At 40.1% G+C, this 20061-nt stretch overlaps 1 protein-coding gene across 2 annotated transcripts in view; it reads left to right on the forward strand.

Annotated features, from left to right (window-relative positions):
- ctrip (E3 ubiquitin-protein ligase ctrip) overlaps nucleotides 1-20061 on the forward strand; it is a 91268-nt gene that overhangs the window by 63590 nt on the left and 7617 nt on the right. For both annotated transcript variants that reach the window (XM_088264323.1, XM_088264324.1), the window contains exons 17-32: nucleotides 3624-3826; nucleotides 5170-5313; nucleotides 6189-6305; nucleotides 6556-6682; nucleotides 7439-7553; nucleotides 7730-7887; nucleotides 8473-8638; nucleotides 9768-9972; nucleotides 11442-11581; nucleotides 12437-12602; nucleotides 13904-14001; nucleotides 14625-14777; nucleotides 15762-15898; nucleotides 16878-17063; nucleotides 18794-19002; nucleotides 19883-19974. In XM_088264323.1, the coding sequence (XP_088120449.1) occupies nucleotides 3624-3826; nucleotides 5170-5313; nucleotides 6189-6305; nucleotides 6556-6682; nucleotides 7439-7553; nucleotides 7730-7887; nucleotides 8473-8638; nucleotides 9768-9972; nucleotides 11442-11581; nucleotides 12437-12602; nucleotides 13904-14001; nucleotides 14625-14777; nucleotides 15762-15898; nucleotides 16878-17063; nucleotides 18794-19002; nucleotides 19883-19974 (2416 nt within the window). The remainder of the gene's footprint in view (nucleotides 1-3623; nucleotides 3827-5169; nucleotides 5314-6188; nucleotides 6306-6555; nucleotides 6683-7438; nucleotides 7554-7729; nucleotides 7888-8472; nucleotides 8639-9767; nucleotides 9973-11441; nucleotides 11582-12436; nucleotides 12603-13903; nucleotides 14002-14624; nucleotides 14778-15761; nucleotides 15899-16877; nucleotides 17064-18793; nucleotides 19003-19882; nucleotides 19975-20061) is intronic.

Raw genomic sequence — 20061 nt, forward strand, 5'->3', positions numbered from 1 at the left:
ACCATCTCCCGATCGCATCAAAGCATCGGAGATTCTTGCGCTTGGTCTACCGAGGAAACTTGCTTCAGATGACAAGTCTGCCCTTTGGCCTTTCATCTGCTCCCAGAATGTTCGCGACCCTTACAAATTGGGTAGCCGAGTTACTGCGTCAGAAAGGTATACGGACAATCGTGTATCTCGACGACTTCCTCCTTGCGAGCCAATCCAAGGAAGATCTAGGCCGACAAACGCGGCTAGCAGTAAACACTCTACAATATCTGGGATGGAATGTAAATTTCCAAAAGTCAGTGCTCTCCCCAACACAAAAGTGCGAATACCTGGGGGTCGTATGGGACATGCGCAACAATCGCAAGTCCCTGTCAGAACGGAAGTGTGCGGCATTCCACCAATCACTTCGAGCGATACTGTCTTCTCGCCGATGGTCACGAAAGCAAGCGGAAAGTCTCCTGGGAAGGTTAAACTTTGCCAACTTCGTGGTGAGAAGAGGACGGCTGCACTGCCGACAATTGCAGATAGCGAGCAAACCGCTGAAGCAACTTCCACCCAGAAGATTAGTTCCAATGACCGAGGAGTGCTTGCAGGAGGTGGAATGGTGGTTAGAGAACTTGAACTTGTCAAGCACCATTCACAAGGAAATGTTCAGTCATTTCCTGACAACAGATGCCTCAGACCTAGCTTGGGGAGCAACTTTAGACGATTTAACCTTATCAGGTCAGTGGACCGTCCAACAGAAAAAGTGGCATTCAAACCGAAAAGAGTTGTTCGCAGTGCTTGCAACCCTTCAACACTCAGCTCACAACCTCTCCGGTTCAGAAGTCTTAGTGCAATCGGACAACAAATCAGTGGTTGCGTATATCTCCAAGGAAGGGGGCACCAGATCCTTAACACTTTTAAATCTGACCCAAGACCTCCTGATCCTTGCAGACAAGTGGGATATCTCGTTGACAGCTCAGTTTCTTCCCGGAAAATACAACGGAGACGCGGATCACCTATCTCGGGGAAAAACACCTCCGGAGTGGCACCTTTTACCGGCAGCAACCCAACCGATTTTCAATCTCTTCGGGCAACCCGATATAGACCTATTTGCTTCCGTAACGGCACACGTGACTTCGACATACGTGTCAAGAGATTGCACGGACTCGTGCGCAATCTTTCAAAACGCTTTCAGTCAATGTTGGGACTTCAATCTGGCCTGGATATTTCCTCCGCCAAATTTAATACCAAGAATCCTAGCACACCTGAACAAGGCGACCGGAACATACCTTCTCGCAGTCCCAAGGTGGCCGAGGGCGTTCTGGCGACCAGACCTAATACGCCGATCATTAGCGCCACCACTCAAAATAGCAAACCTGGAATCGGTACTAATCGACACATCCACCGGCAAACCTCCGCCCAAAAATCCAAGAACTGGAAATAGAAGTTTGGAAAATTGGGGGTGGGACGGCGTTTTGAGTAGATGGAATCCTGAGGAAAAGAATTTGCTTCTATCAGGGTGGCGAGCTTCGACGCTAAATACCTACAAGCCAGCTTGGGATAGATGGTGCCGCTGGGCATCAAATAACAATTTCCATCCTAACAAACCGTCTGCAAACCAGGTGGCCAGATACCTGGCGCAGTTGTTTATCGAAGAGAAATTGTCATACAATACTATACTAGTACATAAGTCAGCGATAGCAACATTCTGTAACCCAACAGCTGAGGAAAGTCTCAGCTCTAATTTTTTGGTAAAACATACCCTTAAAGCAATAGCCATGGCAAAGCCTACTCTCCCAAAATCTCCAATCTGGAATCCACAGATTGTTAAAGATTGGCTCTGTAAAAATAGCCCTAAACTAAACTCCTTATACGAGATATCGTGTAGAGTGGCAACACTATTGCTGCTCTCGTCAGGACGAAGAGTACACGACCTGACGTTACTAAACATCTCGGATGGAAACCTGCAGGATGAAGGCACTTCTATTATATTACATCCGTCTTTTGGATCAAAGACTGACACCCGGTTACACCAGCAATCCAGCTGGAAACTTTTAGAATCACCGGAGCTTAATATAAACCCAGTCTTTTGGACAAGAAAACTAGTAGAATTGTCCAAGGATCGAAGGTCGGAAGTGGATAACCTTAATAACCTATTTATAAGTACGAGGGGCCCCGTAAAAGCGGCTACAAGAACCATAATAGGAGGATGGGTAAAGAGCACGCTGAAAATGGCAGGAGTGGAAGCTACCCCCGGCAGTACACGCTCAGCGGTCGCATCCCTCAATTGGTTAGAAAACTACCCAATTGATAATATCTTAGAGAGAGGAAATTGGAAAAGTGAAAATACCTTCAGGAAATATTACCAAAGAGAGTTGCTTAATCACACCGTCTCAAAAGACTCCTCTCTAGCAAGCCTGTTTCAACCAGTTAACATCAAATAAAGGCATCACCCGGTCACCAGGAGATAACAGACAGATCTCTCATGATGGACTCCAGAAATCAATTCAGAACACATAATATCGGAGTTTTACCTACCATTAAAACTCTTATTATGTTTCTATTGATTTCTGGAGTCCAGGTAAGACCTACCTGGTGCATCATGAGCTTTATGAACAACCCAAATCCATGGATGACCGGATACCAAATCAGCGGAAACGGACAAAGCGACCATAGAGTAGGACACTGACCCAGGAATAGACAGTAGAAACCGCGATAACGGAAAAGAAAATGAACGCTTCTCTCATGATGGACTCCAGAAATCAATAGAAACATAATAAGAGTTTTAATGGTAGGTAAAACTCCGATATTAAAAATAAATATCAAGCCACTTATTGAACTTTTTACTGTGCAACAGATCTTTTTATAAAATAATCTGTATGTCTGGCTTGGTGAGGATGGGATTGAAATCGAACTACAACCTTAAATACCTCAATTACGCCAGCTCCCATTCGTATAAAAGCGAAAGCGGAATACCTCTGAGACAAAACCATCATGTCGGATCACGGAAAGGCGGCAAAAGAGGATAAAAGTGAAGTCGCGTTTGAACTATGCTAGTCTGAAAGTTGGAAGTTGGCCATCCACAATGACGAGGAGCTCAACAAGCTGCCCTCCTCAACACCTTTGCCATTCTCCAGCCCACGGGATCAAGAGGAAGGCGTTTTAATTTGTCAGCTCATCTTTTCCCCGCTCCAGACTCGACGGCCCGAGACCGATTGACGACGTTTTAATCCATTTATTTTTTGTTTATCATTATCATCATCATCCTATTATTATTATCCATGTCTTTATAAGCGCCCTTAAGGTAGTATTTTACGAAAATGGCGCTATTCAAATTGTTGGGTTATATATCCAAAATTAAACAAGGTTTATTTGGTTGAATTCTACATTTATTTATGTCTAAGTTCATACGTGACGCGTTTCGTCTTCTTAGGACATTATCAAACACTTGATAATGTCCTAAGAAGACGAAACGCGTCACGTATTAAAATATACATAAATAAATGTAGAATTCAACCAAATAAACCTTGTTTAATTTTGGATATATTACCCAACAATTCAATTTGGAATTCTACCAACTGTCTGCAGTTACAATAAATAAGCTATACAAATTATCCAAATTATTATTATTATTATTGTGTCGTCCCCAGGCCCGGGCGGCAGGTGGAGCGACGCGCGCAGCGCCTGCGTGCGCGGCGCGAGCGGCAAGCGCGTGCTGGCGCTGTGCTCCGTGCTGCTGGAGGTGTACTCGAGCTCGGCGGGCCCGGCCGTGCGCTGCCAGTGCCTCAAGGCGCTGCTGCGGATGGTCTACCACGCCGAGCCCGACATGCTCACCTGGGTGCTCAAGTATCAGGTCAGTCCTACACCACTCGGAGCCATTCACCTATCCACACTTTTGAGTCAACTCTGACTCGAACCCAATACCAGTTTGCGGGCGAGCCTTTGCAGTGTCAGGCCCGTTTGCCTGAAGATAATCCACAAATCCCAACCAGTTTCCGTTATAACTGAAGAACCATCAATTTGGCTTCAGCTTTGTGGAGTAGCATGCTGTTTTAAATTAAAAAAAAAAAAAACTAGGATGAGACTACTTGTATGAGTTTATGAATGTAAATGTGACTAGTTTCGAAAACTATAAATGTTTTATTTTATTGATTCGGCATTAAATTTGTGGAATGACATGTTGATTATTTAAAAAAAATTAAACACCTGAATATAATACCACTTGATGAGTTTTATTTACATATACGACTAGTTTGAAAAACTTACATATGTTTTCAAGTGGTAAATATACCACTTGATGTGTTTAATTTTAAAAAAATATAAATTTTTTCAACAAAAAGCAAAGATACAAACAGATGTTCTCGAAACTAGTAAAAGTGGGCTTATACAAAATATTTTTTTTATACTTCAACTCCCGTCTTTTCAACTAAATTTAAATTAAATTATAAATTCTAGGCGATCTTCCTTCAAAAAATATTCCTTTCCTTTTTTTTCAGATTTGTAGTTTGTTTACATTACAAAGCTTTTGATAAAGTAGATATGAATAATGTAAAAGCACCCTTGTTACGATTTTTCGATATGGCGTTATGTATTGATTATCCAAATATTATTTTTCAAGTCTCAAATAATAATAAATTGTATTAAAACTGTCATACTTTTATATATATATATATTTTTAAATAATACTCAAAACAAAATAACAGAATGTTTTAAAGAAAGCATATAAAATTAAGAAAGGTGTGTTGAGATGGTTTGGACATGTAGAACGAATGAGTGAGGAAAGAACGGTAAAACAAACTTATGAGGTGAACATAATTGGAAAAAGGAGCATAGAAAGACCAAAAAAAACTTGGCACGATCAAGTATGCCAAATACTTGAAAGTGGTCAGGTTAGGAGTCGAAACAATCGGCGGGTATGTATGAGGAGATGCATGAACGTGGAAGAGGCAAAGAATGTTTGCAAGGACAGAGTGGTGTGGCGTTCTATTCTCTCTGCCTACCCCTGCGGTGAAGCGGCGTGATGGTTAGTCTTAGTTTAAAAAAAAACGTATCTAAAGAAAAATCACAAGACAAAACAAAATCACCGATATACTTCATGTTATATATTCCAAAAGGAATTGCCTGAATCTAATATTGCTGAGCACCTGCCTAGAGCACCTTTCAATTTTCATGGATCTAACTCTTTATTGTTCGCAGGTCATCTCAAGTCACATTGCGGGCATGATGGCCTCCAGTGATCTCCGTATCGTGGTGGGCTCCCTGCAGATGGCCGAGATCCTGATGGAGAAGCTGCCCGACGTATTTGGGGTGCACTTCCGCAGAGAGGGAGTCATGCATCAGGTAATATTGCAAAACACTCTTCTCAACTTCATTCCGAATGAATCTCACATATGATTGGAGAAAGCTACATTGCAAAACCTATTGTGGTTGATTTGAAACCCAGGGCGTGGTGGTTTTCCGCTTTCGCTTGCGTACAAATGGGAGCTGGCGTACTTTCGTCCGCCTCCGTAGTGTAATGGTCAGCACGCTCGGCTACCGTTCTGGAGGTCCCGGGCTCGATTCCCAGAGGGGGGGCCTAATAAATGTAAATGATTTTTTCACTCTAATCTTATATTTATTCAATATTACCCTGGACTGGTAACTGAAGCGAAGGGCTGATCACCTATCTTTCGTGTGTTAACAATCAAGATAACACTGCGTTTATATGATGCAGTGCCTTATGCACCATTGGGGTGCGGATAAGGGTTCGAATGAAAGCCAAGTATTCGTTAAGTCACAACTTTATTTTCACTAAATCCAGGTAACATTTTACGGAAACGATTTTTTTCTTAAAACATTGTTTTTGCATTGAAAAATAAGTTTTTATACTAAATAATTAGACAATTTTGAAAAGAAAAGAGTTATTTAAAGGTAAGGAGTTAAAAATATATATATATATTTTCCATATATATTCCAAAAAACAAAAAATTGAGCGTGAGCACACAACCAAAAGTCAGCATGCTCGGCTACAGTTCTGGAGTTCCCGGGTTCGATTCCCAAGGTGGGTCAAATAAACATAAACATATCACCCTGGACTAGAGTTAGGGCTGATCACCTTTCATGTGTTAACGATCAAGATAACACTGCGTTTATATAATGCAGTGCCATGTGCATCATTGGGGTGCGGGTAAGGGTTTGAAGAAGCGCATGTTGTAATATTTGAATTTTACACACAGATTCGCCAATTGGCGGACCCCGCCGTGCCGCTGTGCGTCAGCCCTCCGAAGAGTGGACCCCGGGTGGCCAGCCCGAAGAGAGATCTGCTCGCCGTTCACACTGTCATTCCTGCCAAGGTTCTTTCATTGAAAATTTGTCATTGAGTTGTAGAACCAATAGTAAAATTAGCCTAATATGTGTTTCATTATTGATTGATCTAAACTGCTACCGTCAGCCATTACAACTTACAAGTAGAATCTACTTAGTCCAAAAATGCGAAAAAAACGTAGTACAATAAAAATGTCCCTTACTGTGTTTTGAGTTTGGACAGCCGAAATGTTTCATCCACTGTTGGGCAGGGTGTAATTTATCAACGGTTGATTGCAGGGTATAACGCTGAGCACGGGTGTATCCAAAGGGGTTCCCATGTCTAACGCTGTGGCCCCCTCGGTAGTCAGCCTCGCTCCGGGAACTTCCCACGCCGCTGCGGCGCTCTTCAGTAGCGCTGCGTCTGGTAAGTCACTCAAAGTATTTTCAAAAGAGTAGGTTTCAATTGGCCTTTTGTCTTAGTGTCACAGGTGTGGATTGATTAATACCTATCCTTGTCTCCTTATCACCGGCCTAACTTATCCTGTCCCTCTCGCACCTTCGAAAGATTCGAGAAAAAAATCACTAATTCCAACATTTCATTTATTGTTTCGACATTCACTTTGTGGTAAGACATGATAAAATCGTAAAAGAAAAACACATGTTTTTCACCACTTGAGTTATATTTATTTTATTATAAAGACTACTTTAGGAAGCTGTGTTTCTATCTTGGAGAAGATGCAAGCATAGCTTCCGAAACAAGTTGTTATAATAAAATAAATATAACTCAAGTTGTAAAAAAAGAGTGTTTTTCTTTTACAATTCCAACATTATCGAAATCGACCAGTCTCTTTTCAGCGTTGATCCGATTCACTCAGCTACACCGCTAAAAATAGCTTACTGAATATTAAACATATTCGCGTTAAATCGATTAAATAATTAATAAATCCAAGTTGCTGAGACATTACATGAAGAACATTGCACAAGGGATTTGCTGCCTACTACAACTCTCTAGAGAGAGGATTCAGAAGATCTACCAAGATGTCAGTCCTTGTAATCTACACTGTGACACAAAAATTTACAATCTACTATGCGAACTAGCCCACACGCCATCAATAATGATAAAAATTCATGTGTTTTGTTGTATTATTATGTACCTAATATGATTGTTCGATTTTTTCAGCGATCTCAATAGAATCAAGTATATCTATAGGACCAAATGGCAGCGCCACCTCCATAGAGGCTCAGCAGCTTGGAGCCGAAATACCGCTGCCTTCTGGCATTCCCCAGGAGCTCAGGTAAATGTGCAAAATTGTCATATAGACAAGTCATGTAGTCGTAGACATGTCATAAATTGTCATAGACATGTCGTAGACATGTCATAAATTGTCATATAGACTCATAAATTATCACTCACTGCGAAGGTGACAGATGACAGTTAGCCGACGTTGATTAAGAGTTTATGTGTTTGCAGAGCCCAGAGTCCCATGTCGATGCGCCTGACAGACGTGCTGAAGCGCAAGCGCGCTCCGAAGCGCACCGGGGAGCGCGGCGCGCTTGCGAGCGCTGCCAGCGCGGCGGGGGCCCGCCACCGGAGACAGGAGGACCCCCAACACGAGCACCATCCGCACGGTAAATATCCTATACAATAATACCCCTCTTAGCGCGAGTAAGCTAAATGGCGTGCTATCGTGAATCGGTGCTAAGCGGGGTCTCTTTTCCACATATTTTGCCATTGCTATTTTTGAAAAAAAAAAGCATCGCAAAATTGTCTACTGTAAAGGGTTTGAAAATGTATGATGAGATGCCTGAAGGTATGAAGAATGAAAAGCATCTGAAAGAATTTATAAAGAAAGGTTTTTTGTACTGTAAGAAGATGTAAATATACATATGATGTAAATTAAGTATTACGGGCTCGGGTATCGGTAATAATAACTCGTAATTAGGATACAATCCGTTTATTCAACAGGTTGCTATGACTACATTTGTGATCTTAAAAAAATATTAACAAAATTACTTTGAACTGACAACTACATTCGTGATCCCGAACAATATTGACAAAATTACTTTAAACTGACAACTACATTTGTGATCCTGAACAATATTGACAAAATTACTTTGAACTGACTAGATTCTCAAATTCCCGGTTGATTTTCCAAGCTCGTTCTCGCAGTCACCGGTGCAATCAGATTTTAATTTGGTTGCTCTTCCTCGCAGGTTCCTCCTTCAGGTCCCGGCTGGGCGGCGCCACCTCCAAGACCACCTCCTTCCTGGCCTCGCTGAACCCGGCCCGCTGGGCGCGGCAGCACGGCGCGCCCTCGGGGCTCGGGGCCGTGTCCCGGGACTCGCTGCAGTCCAATGCCAATGTGGCCGCACAAAACAGGTACGTCAACCATCTGAATCACTACTCTCTACTTTTACCATCAAAATTACAGGATAAACCCCACATTATGCTCTCACGAATGCAAATAAGCCTCGTAAGGATAGAATATGACTGCCATTAAAAAAAAAAATTAAATTACAAAGTTGCATTATGTAAAAAGGTTTAAAAATGTGTGATGAGATGCCTGAATGTATGAAGAATGAAAAGATTTGTAATGAATTTAAAAAGCAACATTGTCTATTTTTAGAAAATGTAAAAACATATGATGTGAAATTAAGTGTAAATATTAATTTGTATACTAAATGTAATATCGCTCACTCCTTTCAAGAACGTCATAAATCAAAAATCGTCAATTTTCAATTGAGCATATTTTATGAATGCCCAGAAAATGTACCATATCCCAGAAAAAGAGGCATATTTTTAACTTAATATTTACCCGCTACAGGGCAGAAAGAGTTGTTTTTGCATTTTTAAGAAAATGTATTGTTTAATTATTTTTTGAAATAAAGTAAATATTTTTCAAATGGAGAAAAAACCTTCAGGTTTTACCTTAAAAGATCTGTTGCGTTGTAAAAAGTTCAATAAGTGGCTAGATATTTATTTTTAAAACATTGTATAATATTTTTAAACTTTAAAAACGTTCTCCTGAAAAATCAAGTTTCTTGATTTATGACGTTCTTGAAAGGAGTGAGCGATATAAGCTATCTTGAGAAAAAAATATGAAATAACGTGAAATTCTTAAAAAATAAATGCCTAAAAATAATTGCTAAAAACAAACTAACTAACCATTACGCCGCTTCGCCGCAGGGGTAGGCAGAGAGAATAGAACGCCACACCACTCTGTCTTTGCAAACATTCTTCGCCTCTTCCACGTTCATGCATCTCCTCATCATACATACTCGCCAATTATTACGACTCCTAACCTGACCACTTTAAAGTATTTGGCATACCTGATCGTGCCATGTTTTTCTCGGTCTAATTGCTTCTGTGTTCTAATTAACTACATAAAATCCACAAGAGATATTTATTTATATTTATTTTTAAGAAATATAAACGAGAGGGTTAACTTTCTCAGTATGTTTTCCAATTTGTACTTTGTGAGTGATGATGATATTGTGTGTGGTTGCAGGGAGAAGGCCCGGCAGTGGGTCCGCTCGCGCGCGAGTGCGCTGTGCTCGGAGCAGCCGGAGGGCGGCGGGCGCGCGGTGCATGCGGCCAGCGGCGTGCTGGCGCGCCTCACCGAGGCCGTCTCGCGCCTTGCCGCGCCCGACCCCGCGCCCGCGCTGCTGCAGCTGCGCGACGTCCTCGTCGACAGCGACATCTCCCCCTTCGAGGTGACCACCAACACTCCATGAGTTCATCTACATTATAAACAAATTGTTATTTTCAAATTACAAATATTACAACATAATATATTAAATAATGTAATGTTTACACATTAAGAGTGCTTTTGCACTATACGGAATTTTACTGTTCGGCAGTCCGGTTACCATGAAGAAATGGATGATTGGCTTCACTCGTTCATCTTTCTTCCGGATCGGTGCGCGATCTCGATGTGCGTGAATTCGATCACGCTAAACTGTCGTCGCTTTTATTTTTTAAAAACTGGGCTGTCGGACAGTAAAATTCCTTGTAGTGCACAGGCGCCGTAAGGGCGTTTGTCCACTACACGGAATTACACAGAATGTTACCGCCCGGCACGTCAGTTAGTGTTTTAAAACGCTGATTGGCTTGTCCATCTTTTTTGGATCGGTGCTCTTGATTGGTGTGTGAACACGTTGCGCGTTAATTCAATCACACTAAACTGTTATAGTCGCTTTCATTTTTCAAAACCGGACTGCCGGACGGTAAAATTCCGGGTAGTGGACAAGCGCCCTTAGTACGGGAAAGGTATTTCTACTTGTACAGTTGATTGATGCTTAAGGACGGGAAGTGTATTTTTACCTTCTGCCCTGGCCTAATTTCCAAGTCCGAAAAGAGGGAATTATTTAATGTTTTTACATGAATATTATCTACCAATCTCTTTGTTAAAGTCTAAACTATATGTACATAATTATCAAATCTCGTCACCAGCAGTCCGCAGGCAAAAAAAAAACACCCGTCCGAAATGTGTTAATGAAATAAGTACAGTTTAGTACAGTGAAATAAATATTATGCAACAATAGTAATGTGGGGGCACATGGATTGCACGGATTACGGTGCGCTCCTAAACCTCCACTCATTGCTCCTCAGAAGATGCGTTTATGAAGGCATTGCAATTTTATGAAATAATCACTTACTTGATTCCACATTTTATTCTGCAATATTTAACAATGTTATAAAAGACTTGTAGCTATGTTAATTTTATATTAACCCTTTCCGGTCCCCCAAAATTAAAAAAAAAATCTAGGTAGACAGTTACATTCCAATTGTAAAAAAATATTTTGTCCTCTGCTCCACATACTGTTGTAATAGATACGAGTGACTTGGAAAATGGAGGCTTGGAATTTAAATAAATAATACTTATCGTGAAAAAAATGTCGAATAACATCCGACATGGGACCTAAGTGGAAAAAATCGATGTCAAATGAGATTCCACATTGGACCAGTAAGGGTTAAAGAATGATTAGTGACCACGTTATACTATTGATTTTAAGTAGTTTATTGAAATGACAATCTAGAAATAAGATTTAGGTGGGGTGACCAATTTGAGGCAGCTCTTGTGTCCCATATCAAGAAGCCACTTTTCAACTTGTTTTTTAAACTATTTCTTATTTTATTTTATGTGTCTTAAGAATAAATTATAATGTGCCGTGCCTTGCAGGTGAACCATTCTGGGCTGGTGGGCGCGCTGCTCACGTTCCTCACGGCCGCCAACGAGGAGGACTCCTCGGAGCTCGCCTCGCGCGACGCCCGCCTGCGCACCTTCCTCAACATCTTCACCGACATGCCTCTGGATATAGAGTGAGCCAATCTCTTACCTTGCTCTCTGAATATGTATATTTTCAGAATACACTTGAAAGTGGTCAGGTTAGGAGTCGAAACAATCGGCGGGTATGTATGAGGGAGATGCATGAACGTGAAAGAGGCGAAGAATGTTTGCAAGGACAGAGTGGTGTGGCGTTCTATTCTCTCTGCCTACCCCTGCGGGAAGCGGTGTGATGGTTGGTTAGTTTTAGAATACACTTGGGTCTCTTTTTATGCGATAGATACGTTCCACGGGGAGTTGCATAAAAGAAATTTGCATAAAAAAAGACTTGAACTACATACAAAACTGGGGGATGGGTTCCATTATTTTTATAAACCGCATAACTAACTCTTAATCTCTGCGTTAATCTAACCATGATGTTTGTGTGAAAGCACTAAAATAAAGAATTGAAAGAATAAAATAACTTCAAATCAATACGATAGAATGTACCAAAAATCGTATAAAAAAAGTTTATAAAAAAATCATAAAAATAAAAAGAGCTTTTTCCTTAATTAAATATCCACAATGGGTAATCGTTTTTTCCAATAAAGCATCTCTTGAATACGATGTGACATATGTGAATCGTATGTTGTCTCGGTGCTCCCGAGACAACATTTGAATTTTTGACAAGGTTTGAATCCCGAATTTTACGAATGTCCCGTAATCTAAATTAATAATGGATGGGTACTACCACTAAGTGACTAACGATTCAATGAATGTTTTATCTTTATTTTTTACTTTAGTATGTTTTTACATTCACTAAAAAAATATATCATAGTGAGAATAATCAGGAAAGCAATCGGTATGAGATGGCAGGTGTCGCAAGTAACACGTGGTTTTATTTTGCCCAGTGCGGTGGAGCCGATGTTCAACTTCAACCCGTCGTCGCTGTCGGCGCTAGTCAGCAAGATCAGCGCGTGCGTGTCGCAGCTGGAGCAGTTCCCGGTGCGCGTGCACGACCTGCCGGCGCGGCCCTCCACCAGCGCCCTCAAATTCTTCAACACTCACCAACTCAAGGTAGGCCCAACTTCTTACAGTAGACACACTCAAAGTGTTGTAAATAAATACTAGCCACTATTGCAGACTGAGTGAACATTGCCAACCCTTAACCTTTAGGATGGTAGTGTCCAGAAGGAACTGAACGTACGGCTCGGAATGGCAGGAGCCATATTCAATAAAATGCGCAATGTCTGGGACTCACTGCTTTACTCGACAAAAACCAAGTGTCGTCTCTTTAACGCCTGCATCCTAACAGTGTTGCTGTATGGATGTGAGTCGTGGCACCTCACCAAAGCTCAAAGCAAAAAACTAGCAAATTTTGAAAATAGGTGCCTGAGGCGAAACTGGGCATAAAGTGGTATGACTTTTGTCAGGATTGACGATGTGAGGAGAAGAACTCAACAGCCCCTCATACTGGAAGTCCTAAAGAGGAGAAGGTGGACATGGTTGGGACATGTCCTTAGAATGCCACCTGAGTGCATCAGCCCCTCATGTCTCTTCTTCCAACCCCGAGGGTTCTGGCGCCCCGGAAGGTCGCTGACGACCATTCATTGACTATACTCAGCGGAACTTGAGACCCCGGACTGACCTGGGAGAAAGCCAAGGAGATTGCGCGTGACAGAGTGACTTGGAGACGTCTCTTGTTGGCCATATGCTCCACCTAGGGAGCGAATATGGAAAGGAGAACTTTTAGACGCTCATGCGCCGTGTGCAATAAGGGTAGAACCCTGCACAAGCATTTTTGTGAAATATTCGCGCGACTTGCTATCTATGCCTAGCTACTAAAATATTTATTGGAACCAGAAATAAAATGGATGGGAAACACATCATTTATTCAATGAATTCTTGAATACTATTGTCATAAATCAGTGTAATCCAATATTGAAATGCATCACAATCACCGCTCCTGTATGGGACTGGTGGGTATTGAACGACCCACATCTGCGGTTTCTTAAAGCAGTGTTCCGCAAACTTTTTCTATTCAAGCTAAACCATCAAATAAAAAAATTTCTGAGGTGCGTATTTACCATATTATGGTAACATATTATTTTTAATGCGAAATGTGAGCCTACTTAACTGAGTACAACCAATCAAAATTTGGAGCAATTGTGTTATTTTCACAAAAATATACTTTTTCCTGCGGCACACCAACTAACCACCACGGTACACCAGTGTGCCGTGGCATACACTTCGTGGAACAATGGCTAAAAGGACCACTGAACAGTGGTTTTAGGCATTGTTCCACAAAGGTTAAAGGTTAATACTTGTGTGTGGAGTGGCACTGTGAGAAATACGCTAATTTATGGTTCTTGTTGCAGTGTAATCTCCAACGTCACCCAAGCTGTACCAACCTGAAGCAGTGGAAGGGTGGAACCGTGAAGATCGACCCGCTGGCTCTTGTACAAGCTATCGAAAGGTAAACCTCCCCTCCAAATACTAGTAAAAAAAAATAAATATATATATTTTCATTACATCTTGTATTAACCCCCTTCAACTACATTCATTGTGTATTATATGAAGGCAAGGTGATCAGTCTTACGCTTCAGGTACCAGTCCAGGGTAATAAAAAATCAATAAAGGAGTAAAATATAAATAATTTTATTTATTTTGACTCCTGAGAATTGAACCTGGCCTTCAGCATGGTAACTATATGTGGTCTATGAAAGCGTAAAGGACTTACTACAGTAAGGTAATTTTTTTTTTGTAGTACATTTTTTTGCATTTTTGGACTAAGTAGAATCTACTTAGTCCAGAAATGCAACAAAAAAAACGTATACACAAAAAATATGTCCCTTACTGTGTTTTCAGTTTGGACAGCCGATCTGTTGGTTTTCAAAACTAGCCGTGTTTAAGAAATAAAACTCATAAAGTGGTTTAATACAAGTGATTTATTTAAAAAAAAAAAATCAAATAAGAACCAACGGTTGTGAGGAAATTATTATTTAAATAACATAATGCAGCAACTCTCCCAAATGATTTAAAATGAAGAATTTTACCGACTATGTTGATTATTTGACGGAATGATTTGATCCTCGCTAGGTACCTGGTGGTACGAGGGTACGCGCGTCAGAGGGAGAGCAGCGGAGGCGGTAGCACAGGGGCCCCGCACCAGCCCCTCCAGGACTCGGACGAGGACAACACGGACGAGGACATTGACGAGTCTCTGGCGGCCGTCACGGTCCAACAGGGAAGGTAAAGATCAATCTCCATATTTTCTCCAAATCATTTCATGTTTTCAACAGTTGTGTCTTCATATAATAAAATAAAGCATACGCAAAGTGCTACAGGAGGAAACATGGCGCGAAAATTAGCAGGGAAAATGTAAATTCGACAAATAAAATTGATCAAAATTTAAAATATACAAATTATGCTCTCAAATTGGTGGTTCGTCCAGTTTGCTGTTTACTGTGAGCCTGAATACAATATTTAAAAAAATGTATTAAGCTTTTTGCTGTGTTCCAATGTTCTTATTCTAAGAAAATAATGATTTCATCAATAGATTTGGCAGTCACATTGTTGTAATATCTTTTCGGTGATAATTAAAATTTTACTCGGTAGATACCACTGTTTCTTAAATCTATTGTGCATCATTATTAACGTAAATCTTAAAAATTATTTGATAACAATGTTGAATGCATGGAAACATGCGTCATAAAGGATATTATTAAATAGTGGTATTTCTTCTTCTTCTGGCCATATCAGGTTCCCCTCATGTCGACTATCACTTGAGAGCAATTATCCTTGTCTAAGGCAACTCTAAACAGCGCCTCGACAGTCTGATCCCCATCCAATCTCATATATATATCCCGGAGCCAAAAGATCTGTCTTCTGCCTAAACCTCGTGATATTTACCAAGTAAAATTATATATGTTTTTTTTAAATTTTCAATTCAAACCCTTATCCGCACCCCAATGGTGCATAGGGCACTGCATTATATATATATATACACAGTGGGATCTTGATCATTAACACACGAAGGAAAGGTGATCAGCCCTCCACTTCAGGTACCAGTCCAGGGTAATATTCAATAAATATAAGAGTGAAAATATCACTTATATTTATTTGACCCCCCCCTGGGAATCGAACCCGGGACCTCCAGAACGGTAGCCGAGCGTGCTGACCATTACACTACGGAGGCGGACAAATAATAAAACACAATGAAACTTTTTCTTGCAGGTCAAAACATAAACTGCAGTTTATGATTGGTGAAACCATTCTCCCGTACAACATGACGGTGTACCAAGCCGTGAGACAGTTCAGCCCGCAGGCCAACGACCAATCGGAGACCGACACGGACACGGAGGCGCCTCTGGGTAAGGACCACTCGGCACTTTACTAACCAACACCGGGGGGCTTCTATTGCACTACAAGGATTTCTGCAATACATCATCCATCAATTCTAAGAATAGTCAATGAAACAGATGCAAAGGGTTTTGTGTTGGCAAATTGATAAAGCATATAATAGTCTTTATAGTTCGGCATATTCAGTAATCCAACACTCGGGGAAATCACATCTTTTGACTGAAATATCAAGGTTGTGTTCTGATAATAAACCTTTCCTGGAGTACAATAATTAATGTCTATCTATCAATGCCGACGCTGTCTTAGGTAACTATCGGGAACATACAGACCAATGCTCCGGATAATTTCAGGATAATCGATCATCTCTTCTTCTTCTAACCCTTTTCCACACCCAATGGTGCATAGGGCACTGCATCGTAGCGACACAGTGTTATCTTGATCGTTACTTACATGACAGCAAGGTGATCACTCTTGCGCTTCAGAGACCAGTCCAGGGTAATATTAAATAAATATTAGAGTGTTAAATCGCTAATATTTATTTTCACTCCCTCTGGGAATCGAACCCGGGACCAAACCGCGCAACAACCGAAAAAATGCATAGTTAAATAGACATTTCTTCCAGTTCTAAATTGTTGTAGCCAAGCATACTCGGGAGAAACTCGGTCGAGTAGAGCCAAGAATAATATGGCTGTCCAAACTCAAAACACAGTAAGGGACATTTTTTTGTATTAGGTTTTTTTGCATTTTTGGATTAAGTAGATTCTACTTAATCCAAAAATGCGAAAAAAACCTACAAAAAAAAGTCCCTTACTGTGTTTTAAGTTTGGAAAGCCGAATAGCCGTACTCTCTCATGTAGAGATACCTCATCTACAAGGGAACAGGTTCCTGTCGCCCAGGACTGTTGATGATCGGTATGCAGTTCTCGGCTGAACATGGGGAGGCGGACCTGACTAGGGAGCAGTTTGTGAATGAATGTTTCTCTGTGGCAGGCAATGCGGGCGTGTGGGTGCAGACGCACACCATCTTCTACCGAGGAGTGGACAACAGCGGCGGGACGCCGGCGCCGGGCGCGGCGGGTTCGCAGCCCGCGGGCGGAGCGCAGCCCACGGGCCGCAAGGGCAAGGGCACCTCCACCAAGGCCAACAACAGGAGGAAGGCCGACGACCTTTGGAACGGTGAGATGGAATCACTGTCATTATAGCTATGTTTACTTGTTTGTTCAAACTTTTTTCTGTTTTCTAATTTTATTCATATTTAATTGGAAAAATCTATAAATCAATAGATAAAAGAAATACATATCGCTCACTCTTTTCAAGAACATCATTAATAAAAAATTGACAATTTTTAGTTGTGCATGTTTTCTGAATGCCAAGAAAATGTACTATATCCCAGCAAAAGAGGCATATTTTTAACTTAATATTTACCCGCTACATGGCAGAAAGTGTTGTTTTTGCATTTAGAAGAAAAGGTATTGTTTAATATTTTTTTTTAAACACACTAACTAAACATTTTTCAAATGGAGGTTTTTCCTAAAAAGATCTGTTGCACAGTAAAAAGTTTAATAAGTGGCTTGATATTTATTTTTAATACATTTTATTATACTTTTAAACTTTAAAAACATTCTCCTGAAAAATCTAGTTTTTTGATTTATGACGTTTTTGAAAGGAGTGAGCGATATGAGTAAAGTGATTAAAAACTTAACCCTTTCCGGTCCCCAAAAAAAAAAATCCTGGAAGAGTTACATATTTCGATGGGCAAAAATTTATTTGTCCTCTGCTCCACATATTGTTGTTAAAGATACAAGTGAAAAAAATGTGAGCTAGCATTTCAACTTCATAATACTAATGTTGAAAAAAATGTCGAATGAGATTTGACATTGGATCGGTAAGGGTTAATAATACTAAATTAATAATGTATATGTAGTAAAAAAATAAATAATATAAAAAATCTGTATAAGTATTTTATACTATAAGCTTGCAATCTATGTCAATCAATTATTTTTATTTTTATAATTTACACAAATATCCAATTTTACACTATTTTCTTAAGCCTAAGCTACTCATTATCTTATTATAAAAATAAATCTAAAATTTTGAGTATTAAGAATTCTTTGACAATAAGCAATCGTAAGCGATTTTTCTCATAAAGAATGAAATATTAAAACTATTGGCTATATGTGTTCCAGAGCATATTCGTAAGCCTAACCAAGGACACGATTTTCGTAAGCCTAACTAACCTACTCATCATCTTATAATAAAAATAAATGTAAAATTTTGAGTATTAGGAATTCTTTGACAATAAGCAATCGTAAGCGATTTTTCTCATAAAGAATGAAATATTAAAACTATTGGCTATATGTGTTCCAGAGGGTATTCGTAAGCCTAACCAAGGACACGATTTTCGTAAGCCTAACTAACCTACTCATCATCTTATAATAAAAATAAATGTAAAATTTTGAGCATTAGGAATTCTTTGACAAAAAGCAATCGTAAGCGATTTTTCTCATAAATAATGAAATATTAAAACTATTGGCTATATGTGTTCCAGAGGGTATTCGTAAGCCTAACCAAGGACACGATTTTCGTAAGCCTAACTAACCTACTCATCATCTTATAATAAAAATAAATGTAAAATTTTGAGCATTAGGAATTCTTTGACAATAAGCAATCGTAAGCGATTTTTCTCATAAAGAATGAAATATTAAAACTATTGGCTATATGTGTTCCAGAGGGTATTCGTAAGCCTAACCAAGGACACGATTTTCGTAAGCCTGAGGTACTCATTATCTTACTATAAAAATAAATCAAAAATTTTGAGTATTAGGAATTCATTGACAATAAGCAATCGTAAGCGATTTTTCTTATAAAGAATGAGATACTGAAACGAGCGGTTATATGTGTTCCAGAGGGCCAAGTACCCTTGGTCCAGGTGGCGCTGTGGCGCTCGCTGGGCGCGCGGCTGCCGGGCGCGGTGACGGTGACGGACGCGGCGCTGCCCGCGCTGGCGCTGCTGCGCTGCCTGCACGCGCTGGCGCGCCACTGGCCCTGCCTGTACCGGGCGTGCCCGCAGCTGGCCGGCCCGCTGCTGCCGCAGACCGACTTCCTCAACTCCAAGGTATACCACAACTTGCCATGAGCAAAATTAGCGGTTTTTCATATTTAGTTATTTTATTTTGTAATATAACTATCCTGTTCGAGATTATTGAAAATTAAAAATTAATACCGTGTGAAACATTACAACTGTAATATTAACCCTAATGTATGGTAAGTGAAGCATGGAGTTGGCAACAGAAGGATGAAAGTAGACTGAATGCAGTCCAAATGCAATCCTCAATGCTGCAAAACCAATAAGCATTATTGATGAAATTAAAAAAGGTATGTTGAGATGGTTTGGGCATGTAAATCGAACGAGTGAAGAAATAACAGTCAAGTCAATAGAAGTAGAGGAAGACTAAGGAAAAATTATATGTTTAAGTATTTAAATACTTGAATGTATTAATTTTAAATCAAACACAGATTTTTTGAGTCTACTAAGTTGTATTTTATTAACAAAAAGATTAACATTCGTTTGATAATGCCCTAACAAGGCGAAACAATTGTCACAATATAATTTTTTATGTGTTTTTTGTTAATAAAATACAACTTAGTAGACTCAAAAAATCTGTGTTTGATTTAAAATTAATACATAAATTAAAATGGAGTTCTACAAATTAAACGCCAAGTCAATAAATAAATACTTGAATGTAGTCAGGTCAGAGGTCGGAATAACCAGAAAGTATGTAAGAGGAGATGCAGATGAATGTAGAAGAGGCAAAGATTATTTGCAATGACAGATTGGTTTGGCATTCTATTCTCTCGTCTCCTTGAGGGGAGGTGGCGTGATGGTCAGTTTATCTTTTGAAAATATCTCTATTTAGATAAACACATTTCTTTTATAACGGAATCTGTAATTTGACATTTTAATGCTAATAATGTTTTTCACATTTCATTACTAGCTGGCTGCCAAGGCTAGCAGGCAGCTCCAGGATCCTCTGGTCATCATGACAGGAAATCTGCCTCCCTGGCTTCACCAAATCGCTTCTGCCTGGTAAGTCCAATTTCCATTATTACAGTCAAATTTAGATGATTGGAATTTTCTTCTTCTTTTAGAAGCCAATGGAGGGTTAGCCAATGG

This window comes from Brachycentrus maculatus, unplaced genomic scaffold (assembly GCF_059751285.1).
Source record: "Brachycentrus maculatus isolate JH-2025_06_01 unplaced genomic scaffold, ASM5975128v1 h1tg000223l, whole genome shotgun sequence".
NCBI classification, from domain to species: Eukaryota; Metazoa; Arthropoda; class Insecta; order Trichoptera; family Brachycentridae; genus Brachycentrus; species Brachycentrus maculatus.